This window comes from Gadus morhua, chromosome 15 (assembly GCF_902167405.1).
Source record: "Gadus morhua chromosome 15, gadMor3.0, whole genome shotgun sequence".
NCBI lineage: Eukaryota > Metazoa > Chordata > Actinopteri > Gadiformes > Gadidae > Gadus > Gadus morhua.
Window position 1 is genome coordinate 24,495,702 of NC_044062.1, and position 13,880 is coordinate 24,509,581.

At 49.2% G+C, this 13,880-nt stretch overlaps 1 protein-coding gene across 13 annotated transcripts in view; it reads left to right on the plus strand.

The window, feature by feature from the left end:
- Positions 1 to 13,880, plus strand: part of ccdc88ab (coiled-coil domain containing 88Ab) — a 141,294-nt gene that overhangs the window by 45,864 nt on the left and 81,550 nt on the right. For all 13 annotated transcript variants that reach the window (XR_003979652.1, XM_030379137.1, XM_030379142.1 and 10 more), the window contains exon 4: positions 1,332 to 1,401. Coding sequence is in view for 12 of the 13 variants with exons in the window: in XM_030379137.1 (XP_030234997.1) it covers positions 1,332 to 1,401 (70 nt within the window). In the remaining variant the exon portion in view is untranslated. The remainder of the gene's footprint in view (positions 1 to 1,331; positions 1,402 to 13,880) is intronic.

Consider the following 13,880-nt stretch of genomic DNA (forward strand, 5'->3'; position numbering starts at 1 on the left):
TAGGTCATATCCTTGTTTTGTGCGTTTATTTCAAAGATGGAATGTCATCAACTCTTCCTCTGATCTAACCAGAAGTCAGTCCAATAAGAGTTAATGCTCTAAACCTGGACTGGATTTTTCTGGATGTGTTTCTGTGTGTTTGTATATGTGGGGGTAAATCTCAGCTAAATCTCACAGTTTCACAGATTCCAGTATTTAGGGTTAGAAGAGATTACAGTGCAGTCGGCTACATGTTGGATACAACGTCAGCAATGTCCTTTCGACAGTGCTCTCGCTGTGCTGCTGTTTATGCGCATGCAACTATTCCTCAGGTTAGAACGCAATGGAGATGTTTCACACAAACATGGCTCTTCTTTTCTGCCCCTACACAATCCATCCCATGAGGCCAGTGCTTTGTGGAGGAGTGTAGTGGTGCATGCTGCACTGGCCCTCCCTCCTCCTACTACCTCTTGAAGCCATCACTTGAACTCTCTGCCCATACGCTCACACTGTGTCTGGTTATGTCTGCCATCATGAGTCCCCTCATCGCCTGCTCGGTGGAGGAGGGCCGCTTGTTTCCGCTTGTTCCCATGAGGCGTTTGATTGTATTGGTAGATTATAGATGTCAAGTTAAGATAATATAATATTATGTGTTGGATGATGGAGAGAGGGTGTAAATGTTGTTACTCCGGGAGTGAGCAAGGCGATGGAGAGACTAACGAAAGCTTAGGCACACGGCGAGTGAACTGCTCCATAGGATAAATTGCCGGCCAACCGCTCTATCGGAGCCTTCTCTCGGAGGGACGCTAAAGTGTGTTGCATAGCGACCGTCGATGCATAGCGGCAGCCAGGAGGGACTACTTTTTTGTATTCTTTAACAAAAGGGCTACTTTGACTTTCTTTGTTTCTTTTTAAATGTAGTGTGTCTATGACTTTCGTTTCGCCATAACAGTAACCGTTGTATAAAAGCAATAGATCACTTCAGTCAGTGGCATGTGCTCATTATACCACTGTGAAGGGGGTCGCCGCTGCGCGTCGGGGCCGGACAACGCCCCTTAACAGTGGTATAATGAGCACATACCACAGCCTGGCGTGATCTATTGCTTAAATATATATGATCATAATGGCTGCTTTCCCTTCCTTATGTGAAAGTTTTTTTCAGGTTTAGCAGTACTTTGGTTCAGATTTCTTTGTATCTTTTTAGTTTTTTTTCATGGAATTATCAATTTAAGGATTTTTGTTCATAGCCTCATCCTGCTGCTGTTAGGCTCATCATGCTAGTGCTTTTCATTGAAGAAGAAAGTGTGTGTTGAGCATGCCATCTGTGTTTACATTATGTGTTTGTGTAACAGGAGAGTCTCCAGCAGCTGGTGATGATGCCTCTACCCAATGTGTTGGTCATCGGCCGCAACCCCCTCTCTGGTGAGTCTCCTTCACCCCGAGTAAACCATGCACCCTCACCAAACACCTTCATATGTTCACAGTGTTGTGAATATATAAAGTATTTCTCCAGGCCACAGTTTATTGTATCATTGTTCCAGACTGGGCTTCTTCGGATCTCCGTTTCTGTAGTGTTGGCGCTGCCTGCTATTGGTTCTGCTACGGGATTCGGAAAGGCACAATTATTTTACGTTCATGAAATGTTGGCCTTTTGCAATTGTGTTTTTTCTTTCTTTGTACTCGACACATACTTGGTATACACATTGTGGTAACTCGGTTCGGTAGAGGGGCTCAAAGTAAGGACCAGGCAGGGTGTGAGGGTCCAAAGCCTCAAACGGCGGTTTATTACACTCGGTTTCCAATAGCCACACAAGCGCACGCTGTACATCAAAGACGGGGGGTTGCTCGAGTCGTGGTCCACGTGTCCGCCATACGGCTCACTCTGCAGTGTCTCGATCCTCTGCGTCGTCCTCTCTTCCACTCGACTCTCTCCCTGCTGTCGGCCGGTGGCCTCCTTTTAACACCTGGGTGTCTCCTGCCCAGGTGTTCCTCGTTTCCCCGATTGCGGCTCTCGGGAGGTCGGGATTTGTCGCCGGCTGTTGGCCACCGGCGGTATATCCCGGCCTCGACTCTCCCGAACAGGGGGCGTGGCACCGGGGGAATGCCACACACTCCCCCCCTTTTCTTATGCCCCTCCGTGCGCGGGGCCCAGCCCCCGCACGCATCTCGGCGGGAAAGAGCGTCGGCGTTGGTGTGTTCCCGCCCCGGCCTATGCTCCACGGTGAAGGAGAAGGGCTGGAGGGACAGGAACCACCTTGTTATCCGGGCATTCGTGTCCTTGGCGGTGGCCATCCACTTCAGTGGGGCGTGGTCCGTCACCAGGACGAACTGGTGTCCTAGGAGATAGTAAGTTAGTTTTGTGACGGCCCACTTAATGGCCAGCGCCTCCTTCTCTACCGTGCTGTAGTTCCGCTCATGGGGGAGGAGCTTCCGGCTGAGGTATGTCACCGGATGCTCCTCTCCGTTCCGGAGAGGAGCATCCGGGACAAGACCCCACCTAGTCCCACTTCGGACGCGTCTGTTTGGAGGGTGAAAGGGAGGTTAAAATCAGGGGTGACCAGTGGAGGCTCCTTACATAAGGCCCCCCCGTAGGTCCTCGAAGGCCCTCGTCGCTGCCTCAGGCCACTGGACCCTATCCGGGAAGGCCTTCCGGGTGAGATCGTTCAAGGGGCAGGCTAGGGTGGCATACCCCGGGATAAAGCGTTGATAATACCCCACCAGCCCCAGGAACGATCTCACCTGCTTCTTGGTCCGGGGTTGAGGCCACTCCCGGATAGCTGCCACCTTGTCCTCCTGGGGCCGCACGTTCCCCCTCCCCACCCGGTACCCCAAATAGGCCGTCTCCTCCCGCCCCAACCTGCACTTTGCAGGGTTGGCGGTAAGCCCGGCCGCTCGTAGGCCGTTGAGCACGGCCCGCACGTGCTTGACGTGCTCGTCCCAACTGGCACTGTGGATGATTATGTCATCGATATATGCTGCTGCGTCACTGCAGTGCGGCCTTAGGACCTGGTCCATCATCCGCTGGAACGTAGCGGGGGCCCCGTGGACACCAAAGGGCAGGACAGTGTACTGGAACAGGCCCCCCCGCGTCGCAAAGGCCGTCTTCTCCCGGGACGACGGTGCCAGGGGGACCTGCCAGTACCCCTTGGTTAGGTCCAGCGTGGACAGGTACCGGGCCGGTCCCAGCCGCTCGATCAGCTCGTCTACTCTAGGCATGGGGTAGGAGTCAAAGTCAGACACTTCATTCAGCCGGCGGAAGTCATTGCAGAACCTGTGGGTTCCGTCTGGTTTGGGCACCAGCACGATAGGGCTAGCCCAGGCGCTACGGGATTCCTCAATTACCCCAAGTTTCAGCATCCGCTCTACCTCGGCTCGGATGGCGTTGCGCCGGGACTCGGGCACCCGGTAGGGCGGGATCCGGACCGTCACCCCCGGAGTGGTCCGGATCTCATGGGAGATCACCGAGGTCCGCCCCGGAACGTCCAATAACACGTCCCGGTTCTGCAGCACCAACTCCCCTAGTTCTTGTCTCTGGGCGGGGCTGAGGTCGGTCCCCATCGGGACGTCAGGGATCGCGGGCCGCGCCATCAAGACCATGGGTGCCCGTAGGGGGGGGTCGCCCTCACCCCGCCACTGTTTTAACAGATTTACATGATAAACCTGGGTGGGCTTGCGTCTCCCGGGCTGCCTCACCTTGTAGTTGACGGGTCCCACGGCCTCTATCACCTCGTACGGGCCCTGCCATTTCGCGAGAAACTTGCACTCGCTGGTTGGAACCAGCACTAAGATCTGGTCGCCCGGTCGGAAGTTCCGCACGCGCGCCCCCCTGTTATATACGCGCGCTTGGGCCTGTTGAGCACGGGCGAGGTGGTCTCGGACTATGGGCCAGACCTTGGCCATTCGGTCCCTGACGAGCTCCACATGTTCGATGGTGGTCCTATGTCGAGAGGGATGACTCTCCCACGCCTCCTTCGCCAGGTCCAGTATTCCACGGGGCCTCCTCCCATAAAGGAGTTCGAAGGGAGAGAACCCTGTGGAAGCCTGGGGCACCTCGCGAATGGCGAAGAGGACGTGGGGGAGTAACTGGTCCCAGTTCTTCCCGTCCGCCTCGATGCTCTTTTTGAGCATTCGTTTGATGGTCTGGTTGAACCGCTCCACTAGCCCGTCCGTCTGCGGGTGATACACCGAGGTCCGGAGCTGGGAGACCTGCAATAGTTTTAGTAGCTCCTTGACCACGCGGGACATGAAACAGGAGCCTTGATCGTTGAGGATCTCCTTTGGGAGTCCCACCCGGCTAAAGAGTAGCACTAGCTCTCGGGCTACCGCCTTGCTAGTCGCCGCACGCAGGGGGAGGGCCTCGGGGTATCGGGTCGCATAATCTAGTATGACGAGGAGATACCGAAGTCCCCGGCTCGTCCTGGGTAGGGGTCCCACAATGTCCAACGCTATTCTCTCGAAGGGGGTCTCAATAATGGGCATCGGTATGAGCGGGCTCCGCTCCACCGCCCGCGGGGCTACGCGCTGGCAGTCGGGACACTCCTGGCAGTAACGCGCTACATCTTTACGTACACCGGGCCAATAAAACCGCGCTACCACCCGCTCTCGCGTTTTGTCCATGCCTAGATGTGCGCCGAGCAAATGTGTGTGGGCCATGAATAAAACCTTAGTCACATACGGTCGCGGTACCACCAGTTGACGTACTACCTCCCCCTCGCGTACGTCGACCCTATACAGCAACCCCCGCTGAGTACAGAAGTGAGGGTGGGTCAGGTGGCTCACTGAGTCCCTCACCTGACCGTCGTGGGCGACCACATGTCCCCACGCGTGCCGCAGGGCATCGTCCCGATGCTGGGCCGTGGCGAACTGTCCCGGTCGGGCCGAGTTCTCCCCCCCAGCCTGGGCGAAGTCCGATAGCTCAGTTAGGGGGGAGCTCTCGGGCTCCTCGGGAGTGTTCCCCCTCTCGGAGGCGGTGACGGTGTCGGAGCTGGGCCCCGCTCCGTCTCCCGGTCCCAGTCGTACCTGGTCCCCGGTAGATCGGGCCGGGCTTCCCGGCGCTGACGGACCCTCTCCACCGGAACCCGGCTCGCCGTCCGACTCGGTCCGCGCGGCGGTCGGTCGGCGGGTCGCTCCCAGGGCTGGTCCGTGGTCTGCGGCGGTCGACGGGGCGGGTCCTGACTCCGACCCGGACTCTCGAATCGGCGGGCGCCTTGCCTCTCGCTGGGCCGGTCACCCGCTTCGGCCGGCCGGACGGTGCAGCTCCCGTCCCCCTCGGTTCCCCCTCGTGGGGCTCCAAAAGCGAGCGAAGATGGGGCAGTCCCGGCCGATCAGGAACGGTACCGGAAGGGTCGGCACTATTCCGGCCCGGGCGACGAAGACCCCCTGTGGTGTGCGTACTACCACGTGACAGGTATCGTACGTCCGGGTGTCACCGTGTACGCAGGAGACCTGCATCGGGGTTCCCGGTCTGCCCCCAGCTAGGTCGGCCCTCACCAGGGTCACGGCACTCCCCGTGTCCACCAGGGCATGGGTGTCCTGGTGCATCACCTTGATGGGGATGGTGGGGGAGTCCTTGGCGCCCTGTGTCCAGCAGGTCGCCAGCATACAGGTGGGGCGGTCTCTCGGGGCGGTGCACGCGGAGGGCATGGGGACGTCCTGTCGGTCGGGACAGTCCCGGACTAGGTGTCCCCGTTGTCCGCAGTGGTAGCAGCGCCGGGTCTCGGGTTCCCCTCGTTCTCGGGGCGGGGTGGACGGCCTGGTCCTCGACGGCGGGGTTGGGGTCTCTCTCCGGGTGGCCCGGGGGTTGGGTTTCGGGCCCGCCGCCAGCCGTTGTGCCACCTGCCAGTTCTCCAGCTGGCGCACGAGGTCGTCCACGGTCTCAGGATGGTGGTGGGCGAGCACCCTCCGGGCGTCGGGAGGCAGCTGTCGCACAGTGTTGTCCACCACGACCCGATCCACGGGGCTGGGTCCCGCTCCGTCTACCAACCACCTCCGGGCTAGCCGACATTGGTGGGCCACCTGGGTCCGTACGGGTCCTCGGACGTCGAACGTCCACTCGTGGAAGTTGAGGGCCTTCGCAGCAAGGCCATGTCCATAGTAGGCCAAGACGGCCGCCTTGAGTGTGGAATACCGGCCCGCGTCCCCGGGGTTGAGGTCCTGACTCGCCTGCTGGGCGGGTCCGGTTAAAAACGGGGCCACTATATAGGCCCACTGGGCCTCTGGCCACCTCTCCCGGGTTGCCACCTGCTCAAATGTCTCTAGGAAGGCCTCCACATCGTCGTCGGGTCCTAGTTTTGTGAGCCGGCTCGTCGGGGCGGTGGTCGGCGGGTCGCGGGTGGCCTGCTGGGTCAGGCGGAGCACCGCCTCCGTCAGCAGGGCCAGGCTGGGGTCCGATTCTCTCGGGCCGGCTGGTCCTGCGGCTGTCCCGGGGTTCTGCATCGACGTCCGCGGGTATTCACCTCCGCGAACGGAGGAACCGCACAGGAAAAAAACAAAAAAACAATAACGAAGAACCACTGCCAAAACCCGGGGTGGGGTCCTTAACGTGAGCCGTACGTGGACCGAGCTGCCTGCATCCTCCACCATATGTGGTAACTCGGTTCGGTAGAGGGGCTCAAAGTAAGGACCAGGCAGGGTGTGAGGGTCCAAAGCCTCAAACGGCGGTTTATTACACTCGGTTTCCAATAGCCACACAAGCGCACGCTGTACATCAAAGACGGGGGGTTGCTCGAGTCGTGGTCCACGTGTCCGCCATACGGCTCACTCTGCGGTGTCTCGATCCTCTGCGTCGTCCTCTCTTCCACTCGACTCTCTCCCTGCTGTCTGCCGGTGGCCTCCTTTTAACACCTGGGTGTCTCCTGCCCAGGTGTTCCTCGTTTCCCCGATTGCGGCTCTCGGGAGGTCGGGATTTGTCGCCGGCTGTTGGCCACCGGCGGTATTTCCCGGCCTCGATTCTCCCGAACAGGGGGCGTGGCACCGGGGGAATGCCACAACATTTAATTAACTATGTGTCATTTATCTAGCTAATGATCAATATTTACTTTACTTGAGGCAAATAAAATCAAAGATGAGCTACAGCTGATTAACTGTGCCCATCCCTACACTCTCATGCAACAATGCATCTAGGAACTTTTAATGACAACCTTTTGTTCATGACCAGTGATGGGCAGAAACCTCTGATGGGGAGAAGTCTCGAGGACAACATGGATGACCAGTAACCAAAGTGTTGGAATGTCTTCCACACTCACAGCACGAAATGAGGATTAATTAGAATGTAAATTGACAAGTTACCATAGCAGCCGGCAGACACTTTGATTTTTACCACAAGCTCATTTCCTGTCACATTCAGAAAGAAGCAGAATGAAAAAACAAACACTTCACCCACAACGCAAATCCTAAATCCTCTAAATTCATTCAAACATCTTGGAGCTGAGGTCATGCCTTCTTGGACTTGGTATCGGATATCCTCATGTTGACTTCACACTACCAAGAGCTGTGTGGGCTTGATGATCGCGTCAGCCATCGCCTTGACCTCCGCTGCATAGGAACATGATAGTCCAGGGAGGGAGCTGAAGGGGTGTTGCCATGTGTTGCGGCCACCGGTACTACGTTATTGCTGTTCACTAGGCAAAGGAATGGAACTGATGGACATGCAACACTAACAAGTCAGTAGTTAAAGATTAGCAATCACCTTTTGTTCAAAGAGGCTACAATTAAGCATAACTAAAACACGTCTAAAGCCCATCAAAAACCCTTCTTTCAGTGTTGTTGAATGAAGCACATGCATCATGGTCCTGTTTGTTTGTACCGTGTCCCCTGGTTACCCCTCTGCCCTTTAACCCTTGGCCTGATCATAAGTCAACTATCACTACAGAGGTTGCCTATCTGAACCTAAAGCAACCAGCTGGAAGTCATTTTGTGTGTTCGGGATAGGGGAACATTATCCCCAAAGCTCATAGAGTTTATGCTATAAAAATTAGCATGTTTTTTCATCTCACACACACACAAACACACACACACAGGGAGGCATTCCTGCCTTGCAGTGACTCAACAGATGATCTTTGTTAGTCTGGCCCCTTCTGATGCTTCTGTGCGGTGTACCTGATGACCAGAACCCTTTAGTGGGGGAATTCAGTGACACTTGTGTTTAACTTAGCAGAAACAATAACAGCTAAAGGCTGAGGCGAAGTCGAAATACAGCTTCATATAGACTTTATCTATCCATATACAATTACAATTAGGGCATTTAGCAGAAGCTTTTATCCAAAGCGACTTACATAAATTAATACACACATTGACAAACCCACGGCAGAGTCAGGAGCAGTTAGGGTTAAGTGTCTTGCTCAGGGACACATCAACACTCAGCTAGGAGGAACTGGGAATCGAACTAGCAACCTCTCTACCTATCTACAACTGCTCTACCTCCTGAGCTAAGCCGACCCCCTGGATTTTTGGAGGGCTGATCCATGGAACTTGTGTCCTCTCTGGCCTCCAGCAGAAATGCTGTTTAGGTTCATAATAAATGGGAAGGATTATTGCCTGTAAGATCCACTAACATTGTGTGAAATCACTTAAATTAACTTCTACTTGAATGAGTTTATGCTTGCGTTAGAGTTTAAAAAACAAATAACATTTGTCAGCATCAATCATTTACTTTAAACTAGCATAAATAATATTTGCCTATTGGTCTCAATGCAATCAAACATTATTATATGGGTGGATTAGTCTCCAAGCATGCCAACCACGATTCGCTGATGGCTGAAGCTAAGTGGATTCCTTCATTTTCAAAGCATAAATGGTTTCATGGCCACTAAATACAACAACGCAGCCGAATTACAACAATGGCAGGAGACAGTTGTCCTAGCCTGACAGCTGAGAATACGCACGCTCGCGCACACACACACACACACACACACACACACACACACACACACACACACACACACACACACACACACACACACACACACACACACACACACACAATGATGGGGAGATGCACAGGCTGCATTTACCAACAGTTTTCAGAGTGACAATGGGGGGGACATGATTTTATAGGGAGCAGTTTTCTTTGATCACATGACTGACAGACTCTGATAGGCCGTTGGCAGTAGAATCTATTGCGTTCAGTCTCAATTGCTTAGGCCTGTCCTTTGAATTAGTGAACATTAAAATGACTATTTTAAATTATGTTTTTGAAATGGTACGACTTGAAATGCCGTATTTGAATTTCAAAAGGAAAATGTATAAAGAGCCCTTCATATCGACTCGTACTAGAGTAAATAAGGTAATTTAATTGGTGATATTATTCATCTTATTATTAGGACTAGAGTTTTCACGCGCAACCTCTAGTTGTAATTAAACCCATAGCAATAATGTGGAAACCCCAGTCGATATTGTAAATAAATTCTGAGGGCATAATATAATACCATTTGGCCTATAATTTTACAACGTATAACATTTGTTCACCACAATATGACTCTTAAAAGCAGTGCAACATTTCAATATTTTTTTAACCATTTAGCGAACAAAAGGCATCAGGCTGATTATCATTTAGGGGGCCACTCAATGACATGCAGAACCGTCATCAACTGAAGTGGTGGCGATATTTCTAACTGAAGTGGTGTGAGAAATACAGACTTTCTACTCCTCATTCACATATGAGGTAATTTACATTTCCTACAGAGAAAATACTACCTCAGGGTAAGTATTATTCAGGAGATTTTCAGGGTACAAATGTCAGGATATGTTGTTCACACATACGGCCCATCAGGAGAATATTAGGACTTACACGTGTGTCTGAGAGCAGCTAGTGTGTGAGCCTTTGTTTACTTTATAAAATTTGCCAATTTATGGTAACGGGATAATTTGGGAAAGTGTAGTATACTATGCATGCAAATCAATTATTAAATAGCTTTTACTGTTATTCAGGGCTGAAAAGTGCATTGACATTTTAAAATGCAAGGCAACTACTATTGGTTAGTTGATAAATAATAATCATCATTGTGATTAAACATCTCTTCCAGTGTCCTGGCCAAGACAGGCAGCAGTAGCCTACAGTCACAAATAGCATACACACAAAACATAAGAAATATAAAACAACTAAAACTGTCCATAGCGGGGAGAGGGGGATATCAATATCAATATATAAGACATTTTGGGAGGCTCAAGAAGGAGAGTAATATTAAGTTTGAGCAACAAAGTATAGTCTGGTGGTGGACTCTATAGACATAATTCCCCATACTGTGTTATTGACATGTTTTCGTTCTGTTTTATAGGGACACTGTCTCTATAAGAATCATGTGACTTCTGTGTTGATATGTCGGTCGGTGCGATGTTTGAATTTAACCGTTTTTATGACAAAATGAAAGACCCGCCGTTGCTTGTCGAGGTGAGAAATTGTCTCTTCCCTATTGTTGCAATTTCTACAGTCTATAGACAGAACGTGTTACCTGGCAGTATGTCGACGTGTTTAAAAAACATAACGTCTTACCTGGGCAAGTGTCGCTTCAGTGTATGCGGGTGTGTGTGTGTTCCTACCTGCGTGTGGGCCGATGGCGGAGCCGTTAAACGCCCTTACCTGCGTGTGTGTGTGTGCGCGCGTCTGGCTGCGCTTCCGTGTATGTGTCGCTGCCTTTGCGTTGATGTGTGTGTGTGTGTGTGTGAAGTGTGTGCGCATGTGTATGCGTTTCCGTGTATGTTCGTGATGAAGAGAAACTTATTTTTAGGACACGTCGGCCAGCGAAATATTTGATTTAATATTAGAGCAGTATCATGGGAAAGTACAGGCAGCAAAGTTACCAAGGATACATTCAGTGAGACAATGAGTGAACAAGTTTCTTATCGGGAAACGCTTGCATTGTGGGTAGGGAATATACACTTATACAAAGGTATGTGGGAGTGACCATTCTGGAGCAATTAGGATTGGCGGGAGAGGTCAAGTTACCCCCACTATCTGGGGACTGGACATGTCTGTTAGACAGGGCTGCAATCATGGACATATTATAAAATGGACAACAGATTCCAAAATGGCGCCTATTCATACCTATGTAAACTGCTCAATGGCGCAGTGCAACATCAAGGAGAGATATGCTTCCGCATCATGGGTCCATAGCCACGCCACCCTTCATGACGTACCGGATGCAGAAATATTCTTGTTTTTTAGCATTGTTAGCATTGTAGCATCATAAGCGAGAGGTCTGAGCGATAGCAGTCGCATTGTTTACCGACCATGGAAGTACAGGTTACTAATCCCCCGATGATTCTCTATATGTTTAACAATCATTATTTTAGATTAGCTCGCCCCTTTTTGACTTTATAGGAAAAGCACCTTGTATATACCTTTTGAATTTTAAAACAGAAATAATAATTACCACTAGTTTTTTTTTAATATATTTCTGTTTCTGAAACGAGAATCAAATGCCCAATATATACACAGACCCATCAGCTGCTGTACCCAGGGAGCTCACAAGGTGTTAGGAAGCAAAGGAGTCTGAAATGACCCCACATGGTATCATGGACCTATTATGTGTGAGTGCAATAAATAGGACAGATATGATGGTGGCGGTGCCAGCCCCACGTCAGGTTTCAAAAACAAGTAATACTGAAACTCAAACTCAAACTTGATCATGAAATGTATTTAACAAGAAATATTGTACAAGGAGAGGGCTGTGGCCGCAATCGATTGAGGAGGCAGTCAGGTGTGCAGGAGGACAACAACAGGATTATGATGGACAGGAATCTGACATGGACAGGGAATTTTTTTATTTAAACATTCAGAGGAAATCAGGCCTACTGTAGGCCTATGTAAATAAGATTAAAGATGTCTAGGATAGTATAAATGATAACTGTAAATGGCAGGTGTACTTTGCTTTTGATGGAGCCATGATGTTATATCAATAAAAAGCATTTTATTCATGGGCACCTTTCCGGCCACTTAAGCACACCTTATATGCATAATTAATCAAAGATTAAAAACACTTGGGTGGAGCGTGTTTGTCACTTATGTGAAAGAGCTGGACAGGGCGCTGAGAGGTGATGCATGAGGCATGATGGTGGCACGGCAGACAAGTACAGGAGCATGATGGACTTGGATCTGATGAGGAAACAAAGATTTTCTAAGTTTCCAGTTTCTGCAAACAGAAGAGAAGGGGTTTAGTTAAGGCTTTTCTATCATTAATATGATAGACTGTGACAAACAATCAATAACAAACAAAAATAAATAAAAGTAAGTCTTAGTTTAAAGCCCACTCACCACGTCAAGGTGCAGGCCAAGAGTGGGAACATAGATCTAAGACTTGCATCACAAACTAAGACAGTCAGAACATGAAAGAAACACATAAATACATGAAACATGTACATAACTACGAGACCATAGACCCACATCACAAACTCAGACAGTCACAACATGTAAAAAACATATAAATACATGAAACATTTACATAAATACGAGACCATAAGATATGTTTGGATTTCTCTTGTTTTATCTTAAAAACAAAATACACAACATTAAGAAAAGAAGGGAAGAAAATAAAAGTAATAATAGATAAAGCTAAGCTCAGTTAGTGATGGGCATACATTTAAATGTACAAAAATTACAGAGGTCACTGATCGGATGTGCTGTTCAAAAAGAAATGCACTATTAAACTATGCCTTGTGCTCCATTATGCAAGCTCCAAGTCTACATTGAACAATGTCTTTTTGCAGTTTTGAGTGCTTTGTGCCAACTTGTGCTCCGTCATGCAAGCTCCAAGTGTCACACTGCTTAAGAAACAGATTCCTTCCAACTAACTATTTATGAAAAATGCAATCAATAACTTCTGTGCAAATAAATGGTTACATTTCAACCAGCGACGAATTTGGAGTGGCCTACACACGTAAATAATTGTAATACACCAACATTGTTAACTGTCATACATAGGTAGCTAAACATGCAAATGAAAAATTAAATACCAACGCTGAAATGTTAATTAGACTATTAACAATAATATAAAATGATACCCTAATGCACATGTTCTTTGTCTTTTGAATAAATTGATTAATATTAGAGCTGTCAGTTAAACGCGTTATTAACGGCGTTAACGCAAACCAAATTTAACGGCGTTAAAAATTTTATCCCGCGATTAACGCAATTATTTTATTAAAAAAAAAAAAAAAAAACTTTTTTTTTTTTTTTCCTTTGGCTCAAAACAAAGAAGCAGTAGCCTGACTGCTATGTTCAAATGACATTTGTTCAAAGCAGTCGTTTAATTGCACTATAGGCTCTTTTTTTGTATCGTCCTGTTTTGATCAGTATATGCCAATGTTGTTATCAATAAAAAATCATTTGCACAAGGCAAGCCGATGCACTTCACCATGTTGATAAGAGAATTAAAATGAGAAGAATTATGGGACAAAAAAATCAAGGGATATTTAGCATAGAAAAATATTTTGTGATTAATCAAGGTTAATCGTGAGTTAACTATGGCATTAATGCGATTAAGCACGATTACATATTTTAATCGCTTGACAGCTCTAATTAATATATGGTGAATCACAATGATCGCAAGCAGAGGGCCGTGAGAGTTATTGAGCAGCAGCTGAACCAATCTAAAAATCGGACACTTTAACGGAGCACTGAACTAGGCCCTCTCGGATGCAAGGTTGAAACAACATTTGTGTCACTACGACTCCTTTCAGCTGCACACCCCTCCTTCTCCAGCAAAAAATAATCATAGAGAACAGCCAATAAAACGTGTTTTGAAAAGAAAAAACTTCCTTTTTTTTAGGACATGGCATAAAGATAATTATGAGCCTTTGATTGATATCCAGACATTTTTTGTGGAGACACATTCCTGTTCCCCACTTGTATTGGAGTGAACGGAGATATCTACTTCTGGGTCCCTTGAATCGAGGGCCCCCTCGAT